At 44.2% G+C, this 27,794-nt stretch overlaps 1 protein-coding gene across 3 annotated transcripts in view; it reads right to left on the bottom strand.

Annotated features, from left to right (window-relative positions):
- The window catches only part of KIF1A (kinesin family member 1A), a 627,076-nt gene that overhangs the window by 373,063 nt on the left and 226,219 nt on the right, over window positions 1–27,794 (bottom strand). For 2 of the 3 annotated variants that reach the window (XM_033958697.1, XM_033958695.1), the window contains exons 14-17: window positions 25,782–25,808; window positions 19,373–19,506; window positions 1,074–1,153; window positions 557–632 (exon numbers count right to left, since the gene is read on the bottom strand). In XM_033958697.1, the coding sequence (XP_033814588.1) occupies window positions 557–632; window positions 1,074–1,153; window positions 19,373–19,506; window positions 25,782–25,808 (317 nt within the window). The remainder of the gene's footprint in view (window positions 1–556; window positions 633–1,073; window positions 1,154–19,372; window positions 19,507–25,781; window positions 25,809–27,794) is intronic. The other variant, XM_033958696.1, reaches the window with a different exon arrangement.

Here is a 27,794-nt window from a genome sequence, read left to right as displayed (position 1 = left end):
AGGGCTATACATTTATTCCCCCTTTTACAAAACCGTAGTACAGTTTTTAGCACTGGCCACGGTGGTATTAGCTCCGACGTTCATAGAATTCCTGTGAGCAGCGGAGCTGTTATCACCGCGGCTGGCACTTAAAATTACTCTACGATTTTGTAAAAGGGGGTGGTGATTTTCCTCTTTTTTCATTCCGTCGGAAAAATATAGAATGAAAAAAGTAGAAAATCACTGGACTAAGGGGTCCTTTTATCAAGCCGCGCTAGCGGGGTTAGCGCATCGGACATTTCATCACGCTCTAACCCCCACCCACGGCCGGCTAAAAACTTCCACCCACGGCTAACCCACGGCCGGCTAAAAACTAGCACCTGCTCAATGCAGGCATTAGCGGCTAGTGCGGCAGGCAGTTTAACGCATGGTATTACGCACGTTAAACCCCTACCGCAGCTTGATAAAAGGACCCCTACATGTATAGTCCTCGATGGAGACTAGGCTGAGAACTTTTCAGTGGCCCCTCGTACTTTTACTAGATTAGTGGGAAGGGATTGGAGCAGGAAGTCCCTACCTTTTTAGGAGAGAACACACCCAAAGTGCCTCCATCTTCTCGCATTGCTACTCCCATTTCTGCTAGCAAAGCCTCTCTAGAAAACAATAGGAATAGGAAAATCAGAGATCATTAGCAAAGTGGTATGCAAAGGTCAAAAAGATCTGAAATAGGACCCAAAGGATATAGGTCACTTATGATCAGATGTCACCTGCTCTGAAACTAGAAATGTGTTTTTCAAAATTTTTAGTCATATCAAGTGAAGGATCAAGTGGTCCAAAATGGTGGGTGTTATGTAAAGATGCATCTGCACCTAAAAGATATATAGTGGGTTTGACCAATCTTCTATTGAATAACTTCAATAATAAATTATTCTATAAAAAACTAAGTATGACTTGATTTTAATCAAGCAGCCAACATGCAGAAGTGAAAAAAATAAATAAATAATGGTTATTAGCTGCATCTAAAAGGAGAAAGACCTAATAGCTGAAGATGCCTGAATACTGTAGCTGGGGGGATGCAGCTGGTTGGGACTCACCTATCCATACGGATTGCCTCTGTCCTCCTCAGTTTTTCTTCCCAGGTCTCATTCAGTTCTGCAATGATCTTCTCTGTCTCCTGTGGTACATGATATTTGGAAAATGTGAGATACAGCAAGTTCAAAGGCGCAGAGAGGACAATGCAGAAAAAATACAGTATAAAAAAGTATCCATTATATAGACACATACATAGAATATTCAGAATGACTGAAACCACTCCCATCCTCCTTGAGTTATATGGAGCACCTAAAACAGTAAAAATCCCAGTGGAGGACATTTACATACATGTCAATATTCAGCTGCTGCAGTCAGTGGATTTTTTAAATGCTCACTGTGGCTGGTGATCAAAAATATTTGGTATCACTATCTGGATACTGCCCAGTATTGAATATCTGAATAAGGTAGTCAGCGATGTAACTTTTCTGGATAATGGCAATATTCAGTCCAGTATCTAGACAACTTAGGACAGTCTTCTATCAGTCCTACATTATCTAGATTGTGGACTGAATATTGCCACTATCCAAAAATTTTAGAATGCTTCAGATAAGAACATATGATCTCTAAGAGAGAGGAAGGATAATAGATGGCAAAGACAAGCAGACACAATAAGCCATTTGGTCTTTATCTGCCTTTATTTTTCTATATTTAACTTTGCCTGGATTTTCAAAGCAACTACATTTGTAGCTGAGTTACAAAATAAATCTAACTGTACAAACTAAGATTTGAGCTCTTTGTGGGCCACACTTGGAACACAAGTTTAGCCAGTTAGCACTGAATATTTCACCAACCAGCTACCCCCTCCCCCTTTATTTCACCAACCAGCTACCCCCTCCCCCTTTTACTAAGCCACAGTAGAGGTTTCTACCGCAGCCTGGAGCGCTAAATGCTCCAATGCTGCTGCGACACTTATAGAATTCCTATGAGCGTCGGAACATTTAGCACTCCGAACCGCGTTAGAAACCTCTACAGCTTAGTAAAAGAGTGCCTAAATTTGGAAATGCAATAGAAGCCACTCTTTTGTCTGGCTAAATCTGTGCTCAGACAATTTTTATTTAGACTGGAATGGAGTAGTGAATATTTAGCTGGCTACATTTATGTAGTTAAAAGCTAATTTTGTCCACTTCAATCTTTTGGATACTTACTCATCTGTCTGGCATGCTGGATGGCCCCTTGTGGCTCATAAAAATGTATCAGAATTTCAAATTATTTATCCTAATACACCCACCCATTTACTAAGCCATGGTAGAGGTTTCTACCGCAGCCTGGAGCGCTAAATGCTCTGACGCTGCTGCAACACTTATAGAATATCTATGAGCGTCGAAGCATTTAGCGCTCTGGGCAATGGTAGAAACCTCTATCAAGATGTAGTAAAATGGGGAGCAGTTTGTGATTTTTTATGTATATCCTGCTGTTTTATAGATACGAGCAAGAAAAACAATTTAAATTGATTTTAAAAATGAAATAAATGTATTTTAATTTCCTTCTGATATTCTTTTGAATTCTTTTAACAAACAGCTGTAAAGTGAAAGTTCCATACTTGTAAAGAGATATTCTACGAAGGCAGCAGTCTACCAATCACACACAGGGTGTTACTATCCATCACGCATTTACTGGAATTAATTGATCGATTTGGCAAATTTTCGGGATACAAAATAAATTGGAGCAAATCAGAGGTTCTTCCATTAAATGTGCATTGTGTGAAAGGTTTAATTGATCCATTCCCATCCCTTTGGAAAGAAGAGGGAATAAAATATTTGGGTATAATGATTCAAAAAAACATTGGAAGACACAATGACAGTAAATGAAAAATCTTTATTGCTGAAAGTCAAAGAAATGTGTGAGCATTGGAACCCACCACATCTTTCTTGGTGGGGGAGAGTCTAAACAATCAAAATGATGATTTTGCCTGTAGTTTGTTACCAAATGAGTATGTTACTGGTTTATTTTCAAAGTTCCTTTTATATGAAATTAAATGGGATTCTTACAAAATTTATTTGGCTGGATAAAACTGCTAGAATAGCCTTAGTATCTTTGCAAAAGTCACAATCGGCGGTGGGGGGGGGGGGGTAAATTCTCCAAATTTTTATACGTATCATCAAGCCTTCATACTGGATGCCTTGGGAAAGGTTTGATTATTACCGCAAGATGTCCAAGTCTAAGCATGTCCAAATCCTGTCTGTAACAAGCCTCCACTATGGCCCCCCCCCCTTGAATTTTGGATGCACAGCAGCTAGGAAATCTAGCAAGATGTCCAGAAAGTCAGTTTCAAAAATCGGCATTTAAACATTTTGGTAATTAAGACATCCAAGTGCTAGTTTATCCTGGTTTTGGTTTTTTTTTAGTTCAAATCTTTTTATTGGAATTATATGCAACAATACAGAAAAAGAAAGCAATACTTATACAGAACAAACAAAGCAAAAAACTGCAGACCTTGTACACGATGCAGGCAGGCTTTATTATGACAAGTAAATTTAGGTTAAAAACCTTTTACCAGGTGAGGGACCCAACACGGTCCGTGTTTCGGACTAACCTTCGTCAGGGGTCCAATTTTGGTAAAGCAGAAAATTATCAAAAGAAAAAAGCCTTGGGTGATTAGCCGATAGGTGACATGCTGAAAAAACCGCCCCCTTTCCACCTACCTTTTTGGGGGTGGAAAAAGTGTGTCTTATGGTCCGAAAAATACAGTATTTCATTTTCTATCTCGCATTCCCCAGAGCTCAGAACGGGTTACAGGTTAAACATACATAATGTACAGTTAGGCGTTCCCATTTAACTGTATCCATGACATCCTGTTTGTCTGTCTTGCCTGTTTAGATTGTAAGCTCTTTCAGAAATTATAATTTAACCGGTCCCAGTTTTTCCAGTTCTTCAAAATAAGTTGTATGGCAACTCCTGTCATGATAAAGAAAAGTTTTTTGTTATGGGAAGTTATTGGGCTTTTAGTCATCAATACCGTGCCAAATAGCACCGCATCATATGTCAATTTCAATGGGACGTCCAGTATTCTATTAATTTGACCCCAAATGGATCGCCAAAATCTAAGTATCAAGGGACAAAAGAAGAGCAGATGATCCAGTGTCCCTATATCGAGATGACAGTACCAGCATCTATTTGACTTAGAACTATCTAATTTTTGTAATCTAACAGGGGTTCAAAAACTTCTATGCAACAAAAAACCCCAAGTTTGCCTCATAGATGCTGACGCTTTACATCTCATCTTCAAAGTCCAAATCCATGGCCATTGAGACACAGAAATCTGCTGCGTAGTCTCAATGCTCCAAATGTATTTAAGACCAGTTTTTGGCTTCTTATTCAAAAATTCAGATATTAATTTATACCACTTGGCTGCCTGATGCTCCAGGAAATCTGTCAGGAAGCACAGGCCCGGCAAGCTATACTGAGTTTTTACATTTTTCCATTCAGGAAACCTCTTCTGAATGGCCTGCTTCAACTGCAACCACTTATAACTTTGAAATTTAGCAATACCAAATGATTGTTGCAGTCGTGAAAAGTCAAGCAGTTTTCCATCTGGTACTACATCATCCAGAGTACGTATATCCAGTGGTTTACATAGCATATGTGACACCCGGGGCCCATCATTTTTGACCCCCCCCTCCCCTCTCATCTGTACTAAAAACATGATTTTTAGTAACAAGCCACATGTCACACATGAGTACCTAGGAAAAGGCAGCATCTTACATACTGCAGTGAGCAGTACAACATCAATACACCCATTGTAAAACTAAACAAGCCAGACTAGTACAGATCAATCCTAAACCGTCAATCTTAACAGAAAACCATTTCTTTTGAACACATAGAACACAGAAAACACCTTCGCCTAGTATGGAATATGTAATCACAAACTAACCCCTCCCCCTTTTATAAAACTGTAGTATGGGTTTTAGCCACAGTGGTAAAAGCTCTGACGCTCATAAAATTCTGAGTATCAGAGCTGCTACCACCACGGCTGGTGCTAAAAAACGCTCCACAGTTTTGTAAAAGGGGGGATAAAATAGAAATACATAGACAAAGGTTAATTTGAACCATCAAGAAGCTGGGCATAAGAACATAAGAATTGTCACTGCTGAATCAGACCAGTGGTCCATCATGCCCAGCAGTCCGCTCACGAGGCGGCCCTCTGGTCTATGACCAGCACCCTAACTGAGACTAGCCCTACCAGCGCACGTTCTTGTTCAACAGAAACTTGCCTAACTTTGACTTGAATCCTTGGAGGGTGTTTTCCCCTATAACAGCTTCTGGAAGGCCGTTCCAGCTTACTACCACTCTCTGGGTAAAGAAGAACTTCCTTACGTTTGTACGGAATCTATCCCCTTTCAACTTTAGAGAGTGCCCTCTTATTCTCCCTACCTTGGAGAGGGTGAACAACCTGTCCTTATCTACTAAGTCTATCCCCTTCAGCACCTGGAATGTTTCGATCATGTCCCCTCTCAATCTCCTCTGTTTGAAAGAGAAGAGGCCCAGTTTCTCTAATCTTTCGCTGTACGGCAGCTTCTCTAGCCTCTTAACCATCTTAGTCGCTCTTCTCTGGACCCTTTCGAGTAGTACTGTGTCCTTCTTCAGGTACGGCGACCAGTGCTGGACGCAGTACTCCAGGTGAGGGTGTACCATGGCCCGGTACAGAGGCATGATAACCTTCTCTGATTTGTTCATGATCCCCTTCTTTATCATTCCTAGCATTCTGTTTGCCCTTTTTGCTGCCGCCGCACATTGTGTGGACGGCTTCATCGACTTGTCGATCAGAACTCCCAAGTCCCTTTCCTGGGAGGTCTCTCCAAGTACCGTCCCAGACATCCTGTATTCGTGCATGAGATTTTTTTTACCGACATGCATCACTTTACACTTATCCACATTGAACCTCATTTGCCATGTCGATGCCCATTCCTCGAGCTTGATTATGTCACGTTGCAGATCTTCGCAATCCCCCTGCGTCTTTACTACTCTGAAAAACTTTGTATCATCCGCAAATTTAATCACCCGCTCGTTGTACCTATGTCCAGATCATTTATAAAGATGTTAAAGAGCACGGGTCCAAGCACCGAGCCCTGCGGCACCCACTGGTGACGCTCTTCCAGTCCGAGTATTGTCCATTTACCCCCACTCTGTTTCCTATGCTCCAGCCAGTTTTTAATCCACGTGAGTATTTCACCCTCAATTCCATGGCTTGCAATTTTCCGAACTAGTCGTTCATGCGGAACCTTGTCGAATGCCTTCTGAAAATCCAGATATACAATGTCGACTGGATTGCCCTTGTCTATCTGTCTGTTTACTCCCTCAAAGAAGTGCAGCAAGTTCATCAAACACGATCTGCCTTTGCTAAAACCGTGCTGACTGGTCCTCATCAGCCCGTTTCCATCAAGGTGATCAATGATGCTGTCCTTTATCAGTGACTCTACCATCTTTCCCGGTACAGAGGTCAGACTCACCGGTCTGTAGTTCCCCGGATCTCCCCTCAAACCTTTCTTGAAGATAGGTGTAACATTCGCTACCTTCCAGTCTTCCGAAATCTTTCCCGATTTGATCGACAGATTGGCTATTAGTTGAAGCAGTTCAGCTATGGTCCCTTTCAATTCCTTGATAACCCTCGGATGGATGCCATCCGGTCCCAGGGATTTATTGCTCTTAAGCCTATCAGTCTGCCTACATACCTCCTCTAGACTGACCGTCAATCCTGTCAGCTTTCCATCTTCGTTTCTAGCATATAGCCTGATGGGTTCCGGTATGCTGTGTACATCTTCTTCGGTAAATACAGATGCAAAAAATGTGTTCAGTTTGTCAGCGATTGCTTTGTCCTCCTTTAGTGCTCCCTTTATTCCATGGTCATCCAACGGTCCCATCACTTCCTTTGCGGGTCGTTTCCCCTTAATATATCAAAAGAACGGCTTGAAGTTCTTCGCCTCCTTGGCTATTTTTTCCTCATAGTCTCTTTTGGCCCCTTTTACCGCCTTATGGCACCTGCGTTGATGTTGTTTGTGCTTGTTCCAGTTTTCATCCGTTTTTGACCTTTTCCATTCCTTAAATGAAGTTTTCTTGTCTCTGATCGCTTCCTTCACCTCTACAGTGAGCCACGCCGGTTCTTTGTTCTTTTTCCTCTTGGATCCCTTGTTGATACGCGGTATATATATATTTTGCGCCTCGGTGACTGTGTCCTTAAAAAGGGACCAAGCTTGCTCTAGCGTTTTTACAGTGCTTATCCTCTTCTTAATCTTCTTCCCTACCATGAGTCTCATCCCTTCGTAATTCCCTTTTCGGAAGTTCAGTGTCATGGCTGTCATTTTGGACCGATGTTTCTCCCCTGCGTCCAGATCAAAGTGGATCATATTGTGATCACTGCTTCCCAGCGTCCCTTCTACTTCTACATCTTGTGCTGGTCCTTGCAGGCCATTTAGAATTAAGTCCAGAATTGCATTTCCTCTAGTATTTTTCTTGACAAGTTGTTCCAGGAAGCAATCGCCTACAGCATCCAAGAACTTGGTCTCTCTAATGCAGCCGGAGATGCCTAGGTTCCAGTCTATTCCCGGATAGTTGAAGTCACCCATGATAACTGTGTTGCCTCCCTTGCAGTTGCGTTTAATTTCGTCTGTCATTTCTCCATCAATTTCTTTGGACTGCCCTGGGGGTCGGTAGTAGATGCCGATCTTCATTTCCAGGCCATTTGTTCCTGGAATTTTGACCCTTAGAGACTCTAACTTATCCATCAGTTGTGGCGTGTTCTCTCCAGCAGATTCAATTTACTCTTTGACGTATATGGCAACGCCCCCACCTTTTTGAACCACTCTGTCTCTGCCGTATAGTTTGTATCCCGGTAGCACAGTGTCCCAGACGTTTTCCTCAGTCCACCATGTTTACGTGATGCCTATGATGTCAACATTATCTTTTTGTGCTATGGCTTCTAATTCACCCATCTTATTTGTAAGGCTCCTTGCGTTTGTGTACATACACTTGAGTTTGCAGCTTTTTCCTTTCTTGCATTTCCTTTCCTCTTGTGTCCTTTTCGCTCTCTCTTGCCTGTAATCCGGTGAGTCTTTCCCTCTATCCCTTGCATGGTATCCTCTGGGTATACCGGTTCCTGAACCATCGACTCTCTCTCTCTGTCGACTGTTGGCTTTCCCCTTCTTCCTAGTTTAAAAACTTGTCCACTTCTCTCTTGATGTTGCTTGCAAGTAGCCTCGTTCCGTCTCTGCTGAGGAGGAGTCCATCCTTCCTGTAGAGCTTGCTCTTCCCCCAGAACGTTGTCCAATTGCGCACGAAGTGGAATCCTTCTTCCTCACACCAGCGCCGCATCCACGCGTTGACTGCTTGCAGCTCCATCTGCCTCTTCTCATCTGCTCTGGGTACCAGCAGGCTCTCCAAGAATGCTATCCTCTGCGTTCTGGTCTTCAGCTTCCTTCCTAGCATCCGGAACTGGTCCTTCAGTACTTCCCTGTTGTAGTTCCTATTGCTCACGTTATTTGTCCCCACATGGATCACCACCACCATATCTTCTTCTTCCACACTGTTGAGGATCCTGTCGATGCGGCTCACTATGTCTTCTACCTTGGCTCCCGGTAGGCAGGTCACCAGCCGATCAAGTCTTCCTCCCGCTATGTGGCTGTCAACTTGTCTGATGATGGAGTTGCCCACGACGATTGCTGTCCTCTCTATCTTCTCCTGATTCTCCAGCCTCAGGTCCGTGTCCCTGGTGTATGCCCATCTCTCCTGCCGCAGGTCCGTATCCTTCGTTCTTGCTACTGTATCACCCATTTCTTCCTGGTGGTTGTCTGTCGGGTGGTCCACACTCTCTGTAGGTGTCTTTTGGTAGTTCCACTGTTGCCTCCCTGTATGCCTCCTCTATGAACTTCTCCAGCTCTCGGACTTCTTCCTCGATGGTGTCTTCTGTCTTGTTCTCTGCTTCCTCTGTCTGGACATTCTCTGCATCTCTGTCTCCCTCCTCCCCTGATTGAAGTTCCAATATTCCCTCCAGTTCCAATATTCTGCCCTCCAGGAGTCTGACTTGTCTCTTCAGGCTCTCCAGTTCTCCGCATCGGGCGCATACGTAAGACCGCCTCCCAGAGGGGAGGTAATCATACATATGGCAGATGATGCAGAAAACTGGGTAGCTCAACATCTTGCTTCCGTCTGCTGCTTCCATTGCTGTCTGCTTGCCGGTCTGCTGCGGATGCCTTCTGGGTCTGCTGTGGTTGCGCCTGCTCTTATCTGCTTTTTTCCCCCTTTTGTTCTCTCTGCCTCTGCCTCTCTTTCCATCATGTGCCCTCTTTCTCTACCCCTTCCATCTAGTACCTTCTGCTCTCCTTGTCTACTTCCATCCTCTGCTTCCCTCTTTCTCTCCTGCCATTTCCTTCCTGCATTTGCTTCCTTATCTCTTCCATCCGCACTTCCATCCAACATAGGCTCCCCATCTACCCGCCACACTACCATCCAATGTCTGCCCTTTCTTTCTCCATCCACCCCTCTTCAATCACCATCTGCCCCCTTTCTTTCCCTCCAATCCAATTCCATCCAGTATCCTTCCCCCTTATGTCTCTCTCCCCTTTCACTGTACATCAATTCCATCAGCACCACCCTTCCATACCACCCTGCCCCCTTTCTCTTCCTGCACCAGTTTTTCATTCCAGCAGTCCTGCTCCTTTCTCACGATGACTGTAGCTGCCGGCTGCCAGTCCACCCCACTCTGACGTACTAGCTCTGGAGCAGAGTCAGCAGCCACATGCTGGAAGGTCCCGCGATGACTCGTCTGCAGGCTTTGCTCCAGAAGAAGTAAGTTACGTTGGAGGGAGTTGGCCTGGTAGGAGTTTTGGGCTGAGCATCGCGTGGCCGATCTGAAATTCTGTTGATGCCGGGAGGAGAAGGAGGCCTGTTGCCAAAATTGAATGCTGTCACGGGGGGGAACGCCGATGCCACTGAGTGTCATTGCAGGGGGCGCCGATGCCGCTGAGTGCCGTCATGGGGGGGGGGGCGCCGATGCCGCTCATCGCCGTTACAGCCCAGACACTGCCAATGGCCCCAATCCGATCTTGCCGGCCATGCATGGACTGGCAGGAATTTTCTGCAGACTAGCACCTGGACCTGGCCCCCCCCCCCCCTTGGTACGCCACTGCTTATGCCCGCCTGCAACCAGTGCTTCCAGAGGATCTTAGACTCGCCAATTTGAATCTTGGAGTTCAGGGACTGACACGTGGATTTATGAATCGGAATAGAGATTAAATTATTAATAAATTTTAATGTCTGCCACGTGTCTAATAAAATTATATTGTCCTTATACATCCTAGGTAACTTGATACTTAAAATGTGACACAATTTCAATGGACATTCACACTAAAGATGGCACTATTTAAATCTATTTCATTTATGGTTGGGAATCATATAACACAACTCTCCAATGTTTTACCCAACTTCCAAAATATCCAGCGTTTCCCTCCGTAGTATTACAAATTGTTAAACATACTCTCGTGTATTTCAAATGTACCTGAGGCCACATTTTGTTACATTTGAAATACATGAGAGTATGTTTAACAATTTGTAATTCTACGGAGGGGAGCGCTGGACAATTTTAATGGAGACAGGAGTTGCCATTCCAATCTTAACCAGTCCGGAAGATTTTCCATGAGCTCGGGGAGGAACCAATACATACCCTGACGCAGTATATAGGCCTGATGATACCTATAAAAATTGAGAAAATTTACCCCACCCACCACAATTGTTTTTTGTAAAGATACTAAAGCAATTCGAGCAGCTTTACCCAGTCAAATAAATTTGGGGAGAATACTATTCAATTTCTTATAAAAAGACCCTTGAAAATAAACTGGCAACATACCCATTTGGTAGTAAACCACAGGCAAAATCATCATTTTAACCGTTTGGACTCTCCCGCATCAAGACAGAAGTAATGGATTCCAGTGCTCACACATTTCTGAGACCTTTAGCAATAAGGATTTTTCATTTACTCTCAACGTATCTTCCAGCGCTTTTTGAACCAAAATACCTAAATATTTTATACCCTCTTCTTTCCAAAGAAAAGGAAATGAGTCAAATAATCCTTTTATACAGTGTACATTTAGCGGAAGAACCTCTGATTTACTCCAATTTATTTTGTATCCAGAAAATTTTCCAAATCTGTCAATCAAGTCTAATAAATGCGGGATGTCTAGGAGCCGTTGACAAAATTCTGTAAGGAGTGACTATTGATTTTAATTTTAGCCCTTTGAATATGTACGTCCAGGGGTGGGTGGGAGGGGGTGGGGATATACCATTAATTTAACTTGGGAAAGGTTATTGAAGGAATCTATGTATTTATGTTTTTCTTGATTAGTCATTTGGGTGGGCGGGAGGGGTCAAAATGATTGCTTATGTATTTCTGTAAGATGAATGTGCATTTCTTGAATTATTATATGTACATCTACTTATTTATTGCACTGTTGATAGTTGGAAAATCAATAAAGAATATAAAAAAAGATTGTAAGCTCTTTCGAGCAGGGTGATATTTTCTTACTCTTTGTGACTCTGTACAGCACTGTGTGCGTCTGATAACACAATAGAAATAATTAATTAATAGTAGTAGTAGTACAATTTGCCATAGATTCAGTACAAATTTTACGATACAAGTTTTTATTCTAACTTGACACATACTAGGGATCTATTACCAATATACATAATATACAGTTTACAGGTTAAATTTCTCATAGTTACAGTGCAAGATTTTTTGATACCGGGATCAAGTACCAATGTACATTTCTTTGTAATCCTTTTTTCTTGGCAGGGGAATTAGATGAAGAGGTATGTTTTATTGCTTTCGTTCAGTTGAAGAGTCCTTCAAGAAATCTGATCTGTGGGGGCTTGGTATGAAGTGGGAGTAGGAAAGTCATTTGGTGGTTTGCAGTTGAAGGGTACGACCAGGGGACGTTTTGAGGTGTATTTCATCCTGGGAGCAGAGGGACCTGTTTGGCACGTACGGAGGGAGCTTGGTCATCTCGTAGTTCAGTGCCATGTCATGCAAGGATATGAGCACAAGGCCCTTGAAGACACAATGTACGGCTAAGGGCAGACAGTGAGCTGCAGTAGACCTGGGAGAAAGAGTCGTTGAAGTGGAGGCTTTTTAGAAGACTGATTGCTGCATTTTGTACATGCTGGAGATGTACATTCTTCGCCATGAGACAGTTGAATCTAGAACCTTGACCTCACACCAGTTAGCAATCTCTATCCATTTTTAACAACAAAACCTTGTAATGGATTCTCTCCTAAATGCCAGAACTACTTGACATTTCGAATCAGAGATATCATAGTGATGTTTTACTTCACTTTCAACATCCAGGTAACTCAGTTAGAATGGACTTTTTCATTATCCATACAAACTTCGAAAAAAAGGTCTTCTGGTTAATAGAGATCTGAGAGAGTTATAAATTCCTCTTCAAAACCAAGCTCCTCTGATCTGAAAGAGAATCCCTATGACTATCATAATCACTCAGGGCCAATCATCAACAAGAATCTGATACAGCCTCCTTTTCCAAGACTATTCAGCTTCAGTTTAGGGCACTAGGCACAAAGATTGATTCTCAACATATGAAGCTTGATGTCAGTATTAAGACACTCAGGGCCAAATTCTGTAAACAGCGTCTGCATATGGAATGGCTACATACACAGTGCTGTCCGCATGTCAATCAAGCTTAGGCGCTGTTAACGGAATTGTGGCACTGATTATGAGGCCAGGGTTTTAATGGCTTACATTACTAGTACCTAAGTTTGATGGAGAATCACAGCTAACGGCGCCTAAAGTCATCTCCAAACCTAACCATGTCTATTTGACCTTAGGTGCTGTTAGGTGCCATGCTTAGATGTGATTCCAGTGCTTACTTTTTTTTAACAAGCTTTTAATCAGTTTTGTAGTCAATTACTGTGCCGATTAAAACCAAATAAAGTGGGGTCATGTGATGCAGCTTGCCTGATCGGTCGCAGGTGAGGGGAGGTTCACCCCACCCCAACATCCGGGTCTCCCGTCTGGCGTCTGGCGTCCGGATTCCCCCCCCCCCCCCGGCCTCCCCGCAGCATTTCCTAGAGAAGCAGCCTGCAGCAAGATCGCAATACCAGCGATCTTTGCGCTGCTTGGGCGCTGTTTCCTCTGCCGCGGTCCCGCCCCTCCTCTGAAACAGTGCCGAAGCAGCGCAAAGATCGCTGGCATCGCGATCTTGCTGCAGGCTGCTTCTCTAGGTAAATGGTGCAGGGAAGCCAGGGGGATGAACAGTCCTTTGGGGGGGCAAGCAGTCCTTGGGGGGGGGTGGCAGCAGGCCTTCAGGGTGGGATGGGCAAGCAGGCCTTCAGGGGGGAGACAGGCCTTCAGGGGGAACATGCCTTCAAGGGAGGGACAGGCCTTCAAGGGGGGGACAGGCCTTCAAGGGGGACAGGCAGGCAGGCCTTCAAGGGGGGGACAGGCCTTCAAGGGGGACAGGCAGGCAGGCCTTCAAGGGGGAGACAGGCCTTCAAGGGGGACAGGCATGCAGTCCTTCAAGGGGGGTCAGGCTTTCAAGGGGGACAGACAGGTAGGCCTTCAAGGGGGGAAGGCCTTCAAGGGGGACAGGCCATTGGGGGGGCAGGCCAAGGGGGGGGCAGGCCAAGGGGGGCATAGGCCTTTAGGGGTGGGATGCAAACCTTTAAGGAGGGGACAGGCCTTCAGGGGAGGGGGGGGACAGGCCTTCAGGGGAGGGGGGCCCTGGTGTAGAAGTACACGGAGGGAAGGGGGAGTTCAAAGAGATGTGCATATGCCGGACTTTGGGTGGGAAGAAATAATGGGTTTGAAAATAGAGGAGAAGGAGAGGGAGAGAGATGATGGACCATGGATTTTAGGGAGGGAATGAACAGAAAGGGAGAGAAGTTGGACACAAGGGATGGTGTGGGGGGGGGATAGAGATACTGGATAGGAGGGTAGTTGGGAAAAGAAAGGGAAAGATGGTGGACCCTGGGGTGGTGGGAGAGATGCTGGATGAAAGGGTAGTTAAGAAAAGGTGGATCTGTGGAGGGAGACGAAAAAGGAAAGATGCCAGAACTCCTGGGAAGGGAAGGGAAGGGAAGGGAAATGGAAGGGGAGGACAGAGAAGGCAGATGGATGGTTAGCATGCAGAAAGAAAAAAGGAGATCCTGGCAAGCAAGTTATCAGAAGACAACCAGAGCCTTGGACTAACAAGATTTGAATATTGACCAGACAACAAAAGGTAGAAAAACTAATTTTATTTTCTGTTTTGTGATTACAATATGTCAGATTTGAAATGTGTATCCTGCCAGAGCTGGTGATAGACCGCAAACGTGAGCTAGGATTTAACAGAGAGAGGAAAAGTCCTTTTTGTTTCTTTATTTTATTTACACCACAGCGCTAGTGTGGTTAGGAGAAGCCAAAGGGGAGTGAAAAAGCTATAAAATAAACCCACCAGGATGTTTGAAAAAAACACCCAATTGGGCAGGAAAATTGAATCGAAAAACCAATTCAATAGGCTGAATCGAATTGAAATTTATTTTCCTGAATTGGGCAGCACTGGTTTGCGCTACTGTCTTAGACTTTAGGACCTGGGATTGGGGAGAGATGGCATCCTCAGTACTTTATAATGCAAGTGGAACGAGGATTTGGTCAGACTTTTGAAGGTCTGCAGAAGAAAAATATTGTATAGGCCGGGGACATGAGACAGCAGGAAATGGGAACTTTTCTTCCTTCTATTTTTGTGAATGGAAAGGCTGAGGATGTCAGAGAGTTCAGTTAAAATATGTGCTTTATAAGAAAATATAATAATGTGTTTTATAAAGTTTATATCAAATTCAACATCAGTCATACAATCCTCATAAGAAATAACATAAATTCTTAACGATCCTCAGAGGGTTTAGAATGTCCCATAGGTTCTAATGATAATAATCACCAGGTCCGGTGATTATTATCATTAGAACCTATGGGACATTCTAAATCCTCTGAGGATTGTTAAGAATTTATGTTATTTCTTATGAGGATTGTTTGACTGGTGTTGAATTTGAAATAAGTATGCTAGAGTCCAGTCTGGAATAGCCTACAATATAGATTTTGATTTGACATAATTATAAAGTTTATAAGCATTGCTGGCCTACCCGGTGAGGTGTTCCTAGTGGTGGTGGTGGTGGCGGCAGCGTGTCAATGTGTTGAGAGGAAAAGGTGGTCTTGGAAATTCTGCTAAGCAAACTCCGGGCCATTTCCACCCCCCAGTTAGTCCACTCCACTCAACTGGTTCACACACTGAGTGGGTCTTTGCAGGGCAGGATTAATTCGTCGAGGGCCCCTAGGCATACAAGTACTCTGGGCCCCCTGTCCCGCCCCACCCCACTATGCGACCAGGCGGAAACAGGAAGCTGCGTCAGAGGGAAGCTTTGGGCAAGCAGCACCGCTTGCACAATTACAGTTCCCGTTGCCTTTCTTACCCGTGTTGCTTGCTTGTCTTACTTTTCGTTGATGGGGGAGCCGTGTTGCCAATCGGGGTGGGGTCCGCGTTGCCGATCGATGCTGGAGGGGCCCATCGCTGTTTGGAAAAAACAATGTTGATGCCCTCCTTCATCGGCCCCCCCTGAACATTTCGGGCCCTTGGCACGTGTCTACTTGGCCTATTGGTTAGTCCTGCCCTAGGTCTTTGGGCGTTGTTCCTGGGTAATTGTTTTGGGATCTCTTCTAGTGGTTTGTCAGTATCTCCTTCTGGTCCAAGGAAGGAAACTTTGTTAACCTTAGCATTGACCTTCAGAATATGTTTGTAACAGCGCTGCTTGTGTGGCATTAGGCTATGTAGTGATCGAAAGAAAGAAAAAACAGACCTTTGCACATTTTTGCACTATATAATAATAATAATAATAACTTTATTCTTATATACCGCCAACAATCTTGCGACTTCTAGGCGGTTTACAATAAAGAGAAACTGTACATACAGCGAATTACAGGGTATAGCAGTGTACATCTAATAATGGGAACCTTAATGATAATAACAACAGTTCGTATGCTACAGGGCCTAGAAGTGCCATGCGGCTTACAAAGAATTAGAAAAATTCCATAAATTGATTGGGCTATTCATAGTTTGTGATTGGGGTTAACGGTTTACAAATTCAGTTTTGGGGATGATATTGCAAAGGGGCTATTGTCCTGGTTCATTACCTAGGTGTTTCGAGTACAGGTACGTTTTTAGGTGTTTCCTAAATTCTCCATAGTCGTTTGTGTGAGTAATTAGTTTTTCTAAGTCTTTGCCCCATAAGGCTGCTTGATATGATAGAAGTTGTTGGTGGTATCTCTTATATTTGCATCCTCTAGCCGGTGGGGAGACGAACTTCAGGTGTGTACTTCTCTCATGTCTGTTGGATGGGAATGAGAAGAGGTCTGTTATGTATTTAGGGGCTAGACCATATAATACCTTGAAGCAGAGACATCCCAGCTTGAACTTCGTGCGTGCCTCCATTGGCAGCCAGTGCAGGAGTTGGTAGGAAGGGGTTATGTGATCGGACTTCTTCAAGCTGAAGATCAGCCTGACTGCTGCGTTTTGGTGGGTATATGAGGAGATTCACATTTCCTGCACAGCTAAGTCCGTGTGAAGTTACCTTGTGCTTTATTTGACATCTAGCAAGGTCTCTGTTTGGAAGGAAAGATCTAAGCTTAAAAATGAAGTAGCCAGAAATTATGGTAAAAGCAGATAGCATTGCTGATTTTAAGAAAGGTTTGGACAAATTCCTGGAAGAAAAGTCCATAGTCTGTTATTAAGACATGGGGAAAGTGTCTGCTTGCCCTGGATCGGTAGCATGGAATGTTGCTACTCCTTGGGTTTTGACTAGGTACTAGTGACCTGGATTGGCTACCATGAGAATGGGCTACTGGGCATGATGGACCATTGGTCTGACCCAGTTAGGCTATTCTTATGTTATGTTCTCATCTGTAGGGGCCTTTGTTTTCACTTTTTATTTTAATAATTCTATTCAAAAAATACTTCCCATCACTCTAACCACCACCTATTAACTCATGGTTATTCCCTCGGGATTACCACCCCTATAGTAACACCTAGTCAAATCTTCAAACTAATCATCTCTTCAAACTATATCACCAACATATATTAAGAAACCTAAATAAGCAATCACCATCTGTAACTAGAAAACTTATTCCTTCAACGTTATGTCATATATTAAGAAACCTAAATAAGCAATCATCATCTGTAACTAGAAAACTTCTTCCTTCAATGTTATGTAACCATCTTCTGTAACTTGAATGTGTTATTATTCTCTACTGTAACCTGTAATATACTCACTTCCTGTTATGCAATTCTACTGGAAATGCCCAGATATCTTCTAAATTGTAATCCGCCTAGAACCGCAAGGCACAGGCGGAATAGAAATCACTAATGTAATGTAATGTAATGTAAACCGCTCAGACATTTGATGTGCAGTACAGGTATATCAAGCTTAAATAAACTTGGAAACTTGGAGGTAAATACTCCAATGCTCATAGGAATAGAATGAGCGTTGGAGCATTTACCTCACTGGCTCATGGTAAGAAGCACTTCCGCAGTTTAGTAAAAAGAGTCCATAGGCATATTTTAAAAGATCAACAATTCACAAAATCCAAAAAATAAAGAGGACAAAATAAATCATAAAATCACCAATATAGCCTGTATTGAGCCAACAATTTGCTGTCCATTTTTTGCCATTTATGAAATGTGTCCTTATTGCAAAATTTATACTGGGCAGACCACTCAACAAGTTAAGATTAGACTAGCCAAACATGAGTAAAAGGAGACAGGCTCATAGTCAAAAAACAGACGTCCAAAAAGCATCCTAAATCAGCACTTGGATATCCTAATCGCCAGGACATCCAAGTGCCGATAATCAAAACCATCTTTCTGTACGTCTAGTGAAGTGTTCCATCCTTTGTGCGCCCAGAGCATGAGATGGGCATGGTAGAGGCATTTTATGGACAGGCTTTGGGCAGTCATCATAGGTTGGTTAGACATGGACATCTTGCAGCGATAATCAAACTTTTGTAAGACATCCTGGACGTTTGGAACAAGACCTGTTTTAGAAGGGTCTAAGTGCCACAAAGGTGCCCAAACTGATCATATGACCACTGCACGCATCAATGTAAGACACCCCTACACTCCCCCAGTGCTCACTGACCCCCTCACATCCACAAAGATTGGAATACAAACATACATACCTGTCTTCAGAACATCAGCACCTGCATAGCAAAGCCTAGTAGAGCTGCACACAGGTATCTTAAGTAGCCTGGTGGGTGGGCTAGTGAACCATAGAGAAGAAGACCCATGCCCATAAGCCACTCTAATGACTACATTTATGGTAGAATGTGTGAGCCAACCCAAACCCTACCACGAGTGCTATTGGAATGGTACATAATAGGTTTGGCACAGGAGGGTATAGTAGCTTTGGCACAGAAGGGAGGAGTGGGGTTGAAGGGCTCACCATAAATTATAAGGGGGTTATGGTGAAATATACAGCTGGCACCCTTTATATGAAGTTCACAGCAGTGACCTCTAAGGTGTCCCGTTTCTCTGTTGGGATGTCTATGTGGCCAGTCCATTACTATGCTGGACCCACCCATGTCCAAATGGTCAAGATTAGTACGTTCCAACCTGGATGTTTTTCTGATTGAAAATGGGGTATAAAGTTAGAAGTTCTGGTGGCCAAGGCATCTTAAGTAACTGATTAAAAAAAAAAAAAAAATTATATTTGGACATCCAGCAGTTTGCCATTCCAAAATGGCCATTTTTCTTCCTTCAACTTTGGATGTTCAGCTGGAAACATCCAAGTTGGATTTAGATGTTTAAAAAAAAAAAAATGCCCTTCCATATACTCAAATCCTTCCTACTACACTAGTGGCTCATTATATGGAATTTAAACATACTTTTCAAAATCTGAGGTGGTTGATTACTGAATTTAGCTGTTTCACTGTGAAGAGGAGACATATTGCCCTTTAACATATAGAAAAGAGTATTCCTCACTAAATCACACCAAGGGAAAACTGTAGTTAGAATGCTGTCAGCAGAAAAGAGTATCCTTTACTTTCTGCAGAGAACAACAAACTACAACACACTGTTTTGAGTACATGAATAGAGGAATTGCCACTCAAGATAAGAAGAATTCAGAATTTTCATTAAAGCTCTGGTAACATGGCCTTTGTTAGTGCTGGTGAATGACAACATTACATCAATTACTTGCCCTCAGAGAAAAAAGATTTTGTTGTAAGAGGTGGTGGGAATAGGGTAGGGGAAGGAAAGAAGCTAATTTTATGGGTTCTTACCTTTAACCTCTCAATGGCTTCTTCACTGCCTGGAGCAAACATGATACGCTCATGGAGACTTGAAATGGAGGCAGCCCGGCTAGATAAGGCTGATAATGAAGACGATGGACTAATTCCAGTCATAGCATTGGCCACTGTGGAGAGATTGTCATGTCTTTGATTCAGGGATGCCACCCTACGATTACCATTATTGTTGTCAAGGTCGGACATGTCTACAGGGAGGAGGGAACGAAAAGGAGACAGACAGAGACAGAAAAGATGGGGAAGTAGGAAAAGCAAAAAGACAAAGAAGGAAGGAAGAGAAAATGTAGAGAAAATAGATATGCAGTTGGGACTATGACTACAAAATGTAGTGAGGAGAACATAAGAGATTACAGAACAAAGAAAATATGAATTTATGACACATATAGATTAGTAGCCGTGGAGTGTTTGCATAGCACTAGGAACCAGCAATATTCTATATACATATATTTATTTTCTTCTAACCCATTCTTTTTGTGTAAGTCCTTCTTGTCTTACATCTACTCAACATTGGTACACATTTAATTTATTTGCTTTCCAGGCATATCAATGCTAGTTTATTTTCTCCATAATTCCATCAGAATGACTGAATCTCTTTATTTGTTTCTATGCATTCATGACTGGTATGTCATTTTCATACTTTGCCAGACCATTTTGCATGACTTATCTTCTCCTCCCTTTCACCATTGGCCTTGCTTTAATCCACCCACTCTCTGTAACCCACACTACAGCTGACAATAATATATCCTTATCCACTGTTATACATTAAATTGGGGCACTTTTCATTTTTGTCTGACAGTTCTCAAAATTGTAATTTATTTTCCTTATTTTATATCTTTTGTATTTCCTCAGTAGTTTTCTTCTTTCATTGACTCCCTTGCTTGGAATTCCTAGCAATTAGGAGATGGCTGTTAGCGGTGATATTTAATATCCTTACACAGTTAAGAGCCACTGAATATTGGTGGCCAGCTAGCATGGTGAGCTGTTCGGAAAAAATGCATACTCTTCTGAAAGAGCATACACGCTGCAAATATTGCACACTTTTTCAGAAAGCTGTTCACTTTTGATGGCATTTTTCAGAAAGCTGTTCACTTTTGATGGCATGTGAAAAAATATGAACTTTCATTATTTTTTTCAGGTTGTTTTTGTTTGCCAGTGATATGAAATCACAGAAGAAATATCGTTAAGAAATTTCCCAGGCCAATAACTTCACTCAAGGGGATAAATATTCAAACACTTTCAGTTTTCTCCATTTTTATACAATAACCACCTCATATATAATAATGAAACTTCACTGAACCTCAGCGATACTACTTAGGGCTCAAAATCTTTCATGGGAGTAGCATATGGGATCTGGCCAATCGGAGTCTTAGGCCATTCCCAGTGCATCCCAGAATGCACTGGGAGAAAGGCCTAAGATTCCGGTTGGCCCAGGCACCTAAGGCCCCTCCTATGAGAGGGGCCTTAAGTGCCTGGGCCAATCAGGACCTTGGGCCCCAACCCAGTGAATCCCACATTGCACTGGGAAGGGGAAGGCCTGCCATTCTGTGGAGGTGGGCTTGCGGCTGGAGGGAGTAAGCATTCCTCTGGCTGGCCAACAAAAATAGGTACTGGTAGGGTCCAGGTGGGCTTGGGGTGAGATGGGAGCATGCCTTCTGGTGGGGGGGAGGTTCTGGCAGACAGGACTGGGCATCCCTCCTACCAATTATCTTAGGACAATGTGTGTGTGTGTGTGTAGGGGGGGAGGGTGATTCTGGCAGGAGGGACTGGGCATACCTCCTGACAGGGAATGTCTGGGGTGGGTAGGTTTCTGGCAGAAAGGAGTGGGCATCCCACCTGCTGGTTGTCTTTGTGAGGGGGGACGGACAGGTTCCCTGCTGCGGCTTCTAAACTGATCATGTCAGGGAGATTCCCTTGCCGTGATCAGATCAGTAGTAACGCGATTCTCTAACTGGCACCTGTGACATGGGCGTTGACGGACAGACACGATTCTAGATAGGATGCCTGTGTGCGATTCTCAAAAGCTGCTTAGGCAGTTGCTGAGACCGGGCATCCTATACAGAATCCATCCCATAAAGCTTAGGGCAATGAAAGATTTTGAGCCCTGTGGTGTCATTGAGGTTTAGTGAAGTTTCATTATAATATATGAAGTAATTATTATATATACTTGGGGAAAACTGAAAGAGTATAAGAACTATTGTTGACATTTTCAGTGTCATTTCAGATGAAAGCACATCCTAGTAACTAAACTAAACAAAAATGGATTCTGACTGGATTTGATAGAGCACTGAAAAAAAAAAAAAGAAGCATTGAATAAAGTAGCTTCTACCATGCAAGCGAATGCTTTGTCAGTCAGTAACTACGGCACAATATTAGTATCACTACCAGTTCAATATCCCTAAATGGATACGAACAGCAACAGCAGTGTCAATGCTAATAACTATTATAACCTGTACTGTTCACTATAATTATACACAGATACAGAAATCATAACGTAGTTAGTTAGGGGCTTCATCGATGCCAGAATTAATGATTAGCTAAAGCAGCAGCAACAGCAGAAGCAGCAATTGCAAACATAGTTACAGCATGGGGAAAGTGTCTGGAAATGTTGAACAAGACAAATAGGACACCCCAAAGTGAAGAATGACAAGTTGCCTAAGGTAAAGTGTTCCTTATTTCCAGGTAATATGGGGAAATTGTAAGCTATGACCATAAGCGATACCTTTTTAATTTCAATCTGTTATCTAATATTGAATATTGTAAAGTACATAAGCACATATGTATAAGTACTTAAGCACCATTTGATGTAACTGAAAATCTTGCCCAAGATTCCAAAGGGCACTTTGAGTCAGTGCTAATGATAATAACTACTATATGGGATATGGAAATATATTATTTATCAGGCTTAAACTATATTAGCAGATTTATTTGAGGGTTTAGTGCTAATGTAGCAAGGTTAGTGCATGTCATGCTGATGTCCAGATACAGTACTTTGTGGGGATTTAGGAATGGATTAGCAGCAGCTACCACAGATCAGAATAAGCTAGAGCTTTATGAATCCCAAAGCTGGAATTGTAGGCACTGTTCCCTCCAAGCTGAGTGGGTGACCTCCAACTGCATTGCTGCCAGTAGGGGGTGGTGCTTCAATATTGTATTTTCAATATCTAGGGTCAGGCAGGTTCCCTGGAGACCCACAGAACTTGCCTGTCCCTCACTATTGGAAATGTGATAGTGAAATAGCACCCCCCTGGCAGGATTGTAGGTGGAGGACTCCCACTCAGCTAAGAAGGAACAGTGATTGTAAGGAATCTTAAGGTTAAAACTAAGATGGGCTGATAGCACTTTGAGGGATAAAATACATGGAAGAGGGAGGTTTTACATTGCTTGATTTGATTTATTAATTTGTTATGCCACAATTGTAAAATTTCAGAGCAGATTCGATACAATATCATGTAATCATAAAATAAATATAATACAGTAAGAATAATTTGAACATCTAAGTAATCATTACATTACATTAGTGATTTCTATTCCGCCATTACCTTGCAGTTCAAGGCAGATTACATATGGAGTTATTTGGACATTTAGGAATACATAAGATGTTATCTGGACATTTTCTGTGGTATTATGGAGTGGAGCGGGTTGCAAGTGGAGATTGAGATGATTCTTGCTGTGTTAGTTTGTCTTTAAGGATTTCTTGAATAGCAGGGTTTTTATTTCTTTTCTGAAGGTTTTGTAGTCTGGGGTTGTGATCAGTAAATTGTAGAAAGAGCAAGATCCTGCTTTCTTAATAAAATGTAATTACCGTATTTTCGCGGATATAACGCGCGCGTTATACGTGATTTTACGTACCGCGCATACCCCTCGCGCGTTATATGCCTGAGCGCGGTATACAAAAGTTTTTAAACATAGTTCCCACCCCGCCCGACGCCCGATTCACCCCCCCAGCAGGACCGCTCGCACCCCCACCCCGAACGACCGCTCGCACGCGCTCCCACCCGCACCCGCATCCACGATCGGAGCAAGAGGGAGCCCAAGCCCTCTTGCCCGGCCGACTCCCCGACGTCCGATACATCCCCCCCCCGGCAGGACCACTCGCACCCTCACCCCGAAGGACCGCCGACTCCCCAACAATATCGGGCCAGGAGGGAGCCCAAACCCTCCTGGCCACGGCGACCCCCTAACCCCACCCCGCACTACATTACGGGCAGGAGGGATCCCAGGCCCTCCTGCCCTCGACGCAAACCCCCTCCCCCCAACGACCGCCCCCCCCAAGAACCTCCGCCCGTCCCTCAGCCGACCCGCGACCCCCCTGGCCGACCCCCACGACACCCCCACCCGCCTTCCCCGTACTTTGTGTAGTTGGGCCAGAAGGGAGCCCAAACCCTCCTGGCCACGGCGACCCCCTAACCCCACCCCGCACTACATTACGGGCAGGAGGGATCCCAGGCCCTCCTGCCCTCGACGCAAACCCCCCTCCCTCCAACGACCGTCCCCCCCCAAGAACCTCCGACCGACCCGCGACCCCCCTGGCCGACCCCCCACCCCCCTTCCCCGTACCTTTGGAAGTTGGCCGGACAGACGGGAGCCAAACCCGCCTGTCCGGCAGGCAGCCAACGAAGGAATGAGGCCGGATTGGCCCATCCGTCCTAAAGCTCCGCCTACTGGTGGGGCCTAAGGCGCGTGGGCCAATCAGAATAGGCCCTGGAGCCTTAGGTCCCACCTGGGGGCGCGGCCTGAGGCACATGGGCCAAACCCGACCATGTGTCTCAGGCCGCGCCCCCAGGTGGGACCTAAGGCTCCAGGGCCTATTCTGATTGGCCCACGCGCCTTAGGCCCCACCAGTAGGCGGAGCTTTAGGACGGATGGGCCAATCCGGCCTCATTCCTTCGTTGGCTGCCTGCCGGACAGGCGGGTTTGGCTCCCGTCTGTCCGGCCAACTTCCAAAGGTACGGGGAAGGGGGATGGGGGGGTCGGCCAGGGGGGTCGCGGGTCGGTCGGAGGTTCTTGGGGGGGGGGCGGTCGTTGGAGGGAGGGGGGTTTGCGTCGAGGGCAGGAGGGCCTGGGATCCCTCCTGCCCGTAATGTAGTGCGGGGTGGGGTTAGGGGGTCGCCGTGGCCAGGAGGGTTTGGGCTCCCTTCTGGCCCAACTACACAAAGTACGGGGAAGGCGGGTGGGGGTGTCGTGGGGGTCGGCCAGGGGGGTCGCGGGTCGGCTGGGGGACGGGCGGAGGTTCTTGGGGGGGGGCGGTCGTTGGGGGGAGGGGGTTTGCGTCGAGGGCAGGAGGGCCTGGGATCCCTCCTGCCCGTAATGTAGTGCGGGGTGGGGTTAGGGGGTCGCCGTGGCCAGGAGGATTTGGGCTCCCTCCTGGCCCAATATTGTCGGGGAGTCGGCGGTCCTTCGGGGTGGGGGTGCGAGTGGTCCTGCCGAGGGGGGAGAAGAATCGGACGTCGAGGGGGGGCATCAGGCTTTCAGGATGGGGACAGGACTTCAAGGGGGGACAGGCAGATCTTCAAGGGGGACAGGCAGACCTTCAAGGGGGACAGGACTTCAAGGGGGGACAGGCAGACCTTCAAGGGGGGACAGGCAGACCTTCAAGGGGGGACAGGACTTCAAGGGGGACAGGCACGGAGAGGCGGGGCGGTGCACCGAAAGTCAGGGCGGGTGAACGGTGAGTCGGGGCAACCAGAGGAGAGTCGGGGCAGTGCACCGAAAGTCAGGGTGAGTCGGGGCAACCAGAGGAGAGTCGGGGCAGTGCACCGAAAGTCAGGGTGAGTCGGGGCAACCAGATGAGAGTCGGGGAGGGCGAAAGGAGAGTCGGGGTGGCCAGAGGAGAGTCGGGCAGCATGCGCGTTATATGCCTGAGCGCGGTATAGAAAAGTTTTTGTACATATCATCGTGATTTCTGCGCGCTATACCCCTGTGCGCGTTTTACAATGGTGCGCGTTATATCCGCGAAAATACGGTAGTCTCTTCTTTCAACTCCAATGGAAGCTTATTCCAAATAATGGGCTTGAATACAAATAACTGCTTAATCAAGCTGCTTCATACTCTGAAATGTATAATTTTTTACCATCACTGTTGCCTCTCAAGTTAAAGACTGAATTCATACAATGGAAGATTAGGCAATAGTAGTACTGTGTCATGAAGAGACAGAGAGGGAGAGAGTCGACATTTTGTAACTTGACACATGAGGGAGGAAATAACTCTAAACATTCATTACATTCTTCACTTAATAAGTTGACAGGAATGAGACCTTAGAATCAGGGGAAGGGATGGGGATGACAGACAGAGGTTCCCCATGCTGTATGTATGTTCCCTCATTGAGGATTATCCTTCAGAAGCAGTGAAGCAGAGTATACCAATAAAAGATTAAATAAATACACACATTTGATGCCTTCTGGAACAGTGTTAGCTACAAGAGAACATGAAAAGACAGACAAAGTAATCATGTTTATTTTTAAGGCATAAACAAATAGCCTTGAGTATTATCCCTTTGTTGTAAATCATTGTGCAATAGGAGAGGAATGGCTGAGTTGCACGTCATAAAGTGATAATGGATCAGGAAACAGAGTGGGAAAGAAGGAAGGTTTCTTATTTACTTCCCCCCCCCCCCCCCAATATTCAGCATTATTTAACTGGTCAGGAATGGCTTCTAGTCAGTTACGAGAGCCAGCTAACCATTAATATTCAACGCGAGAGAGTTCATTATCTCCACTGAATATTTGCAGTTAGCGGCTAGCAATTTAGCCAGCTAGCTGTGAGTATTCAGCGCTGATCAACTAAGTTTAGTGGGCAAATTGGACTGCATAAATAGTAGTCCCATATTTTCCTCATTATTAACTTAACCAGGCAGTGCTGAATATTCACTTAGCTGGTTAAGTTAGAGCCATCCCCAAACAAACCCTGGACATTCAATGCCCTTCCCTGGAAACAGCCCGGCACTGAATATTCAGGTTGAGTGCTGGCATTTGGCAGAAAGCATGCTGCCCAGCATCAGCTGAAAGTCTTCTGGTATATTACTGTCTTTAAACCAGCAGAGGGGCCTTCACGAGGATGCAGCTGAATTCTCTTACCCTGAAATTCCTTTCTACTATTCCTATAATCAGAACTGATGAGTACCACTACTCAGAGAATTTAATATAGCTGTTGTGACTCCTCTTACTTCTGGCTATATCCCATCCTTCTTAAATGTAGATAACTACAACAGACATAGGATGGCAAGAGATCTGAAAAGATATAAAATACCAAAACAAACAAAAGATCTCTAATATAAATCAGCAGAGCTGATAAAACATAATTGATAGTGTTTAAATTAGAAAAGGATTTCAGAATTCTTCTCAGCCACTCTTTAATTTTTAGATGTCTGAGACTTACAGATTAATGATTTCTTTCATTGATCCTAAAAATCTCCTTGTTCAGTGAAATCAGTGCATGAAACATTTCCAAGCCAAATTTTAATAAATGTTTATAAAACTTTTATATACTGTATATGCATATATGTATTCACAGCATAATTAACAATGTAAAAATGTATATATGTATAAATAGCATAATTAAAGTCTGAACTTATCTTAATCTGATTTATTTTAGAGATCTTTTGTTTATGTTGGTATTTTATATGCCATTTTTCTGCAGTCCGATCTCTTATAGAAAAATATCAATTCTATACAAAAATCTTCTGCTAAAATGGACTTATATCTGTCTTATCCACAACCTTCCTTTGTGAAAGCCTCCGAAATCTCCCCGATATGCCGATCCACTATGTAATATCAAAATGTATGCAAAGCTAGCAACTAAAGAATATGAGAAAATAAATCAATACTAGATGAGACAATTCTGACTGTGCTAGAAGCTAATGAAAAGAAAAGGGACATAAGAAAATTACTTTTGTATTACACAATTAGAATTAGAATGTATGGATCTCCCATATCCCACATCTGCTGATACTCAATAGTCCCATTTATCGTTTTTGTAAATGTACGAAGAAACCTCTGAATGTGGGTGGCATCACAGTCATCTATGGTACTCCCTCCAAGTAACCGAAGTATTAGTCATTGTATCCCATCCAAAGGTGTTGACTATAAGAATCAAAACAAATGCCTGGCTATATCTCTCTGTGTTTTATTGCACCCTTCTCTAGCTATTGATCAACAGAACTTATATCATCAATCTCTTATCAACCTCTTTCTTCGCTATCAGGACCTGTTAATTTTAGGGGACTTTAACACCCATGTTAGCATTCCATCTCATACCCAGGTCACTTTTTTTCTCGCTTCTCTCTGAAATGAATCTGTTCCAGTGCGCCACTTCTTCTACTCATCAAGCAGCTCATATTTTAGATCTGGTTCTTTCTACTATATCAGCTACTTTTACCTATACCGCCATGTGTTGGTCAAAT

Source organism: Geotrypetes seraphini, chromosome 9, assembly GCF_902459505.1.
Source record: "Geotrypetes seraphini chromosome 9, aGeoSer1.1, whole genome shotgun sequence".
NCBI lineage: Eukaryota > Metazoa > Chordata > Amphibia > Gymnophiona > Dermophiidae > Geotrypetes > Geotrypetes seraphini.
The sequence above is the reverse complement of the archived record's forward strand: the minus strand, read 5'-3'. Positions and strand labels throughout refer to the sequence as shown.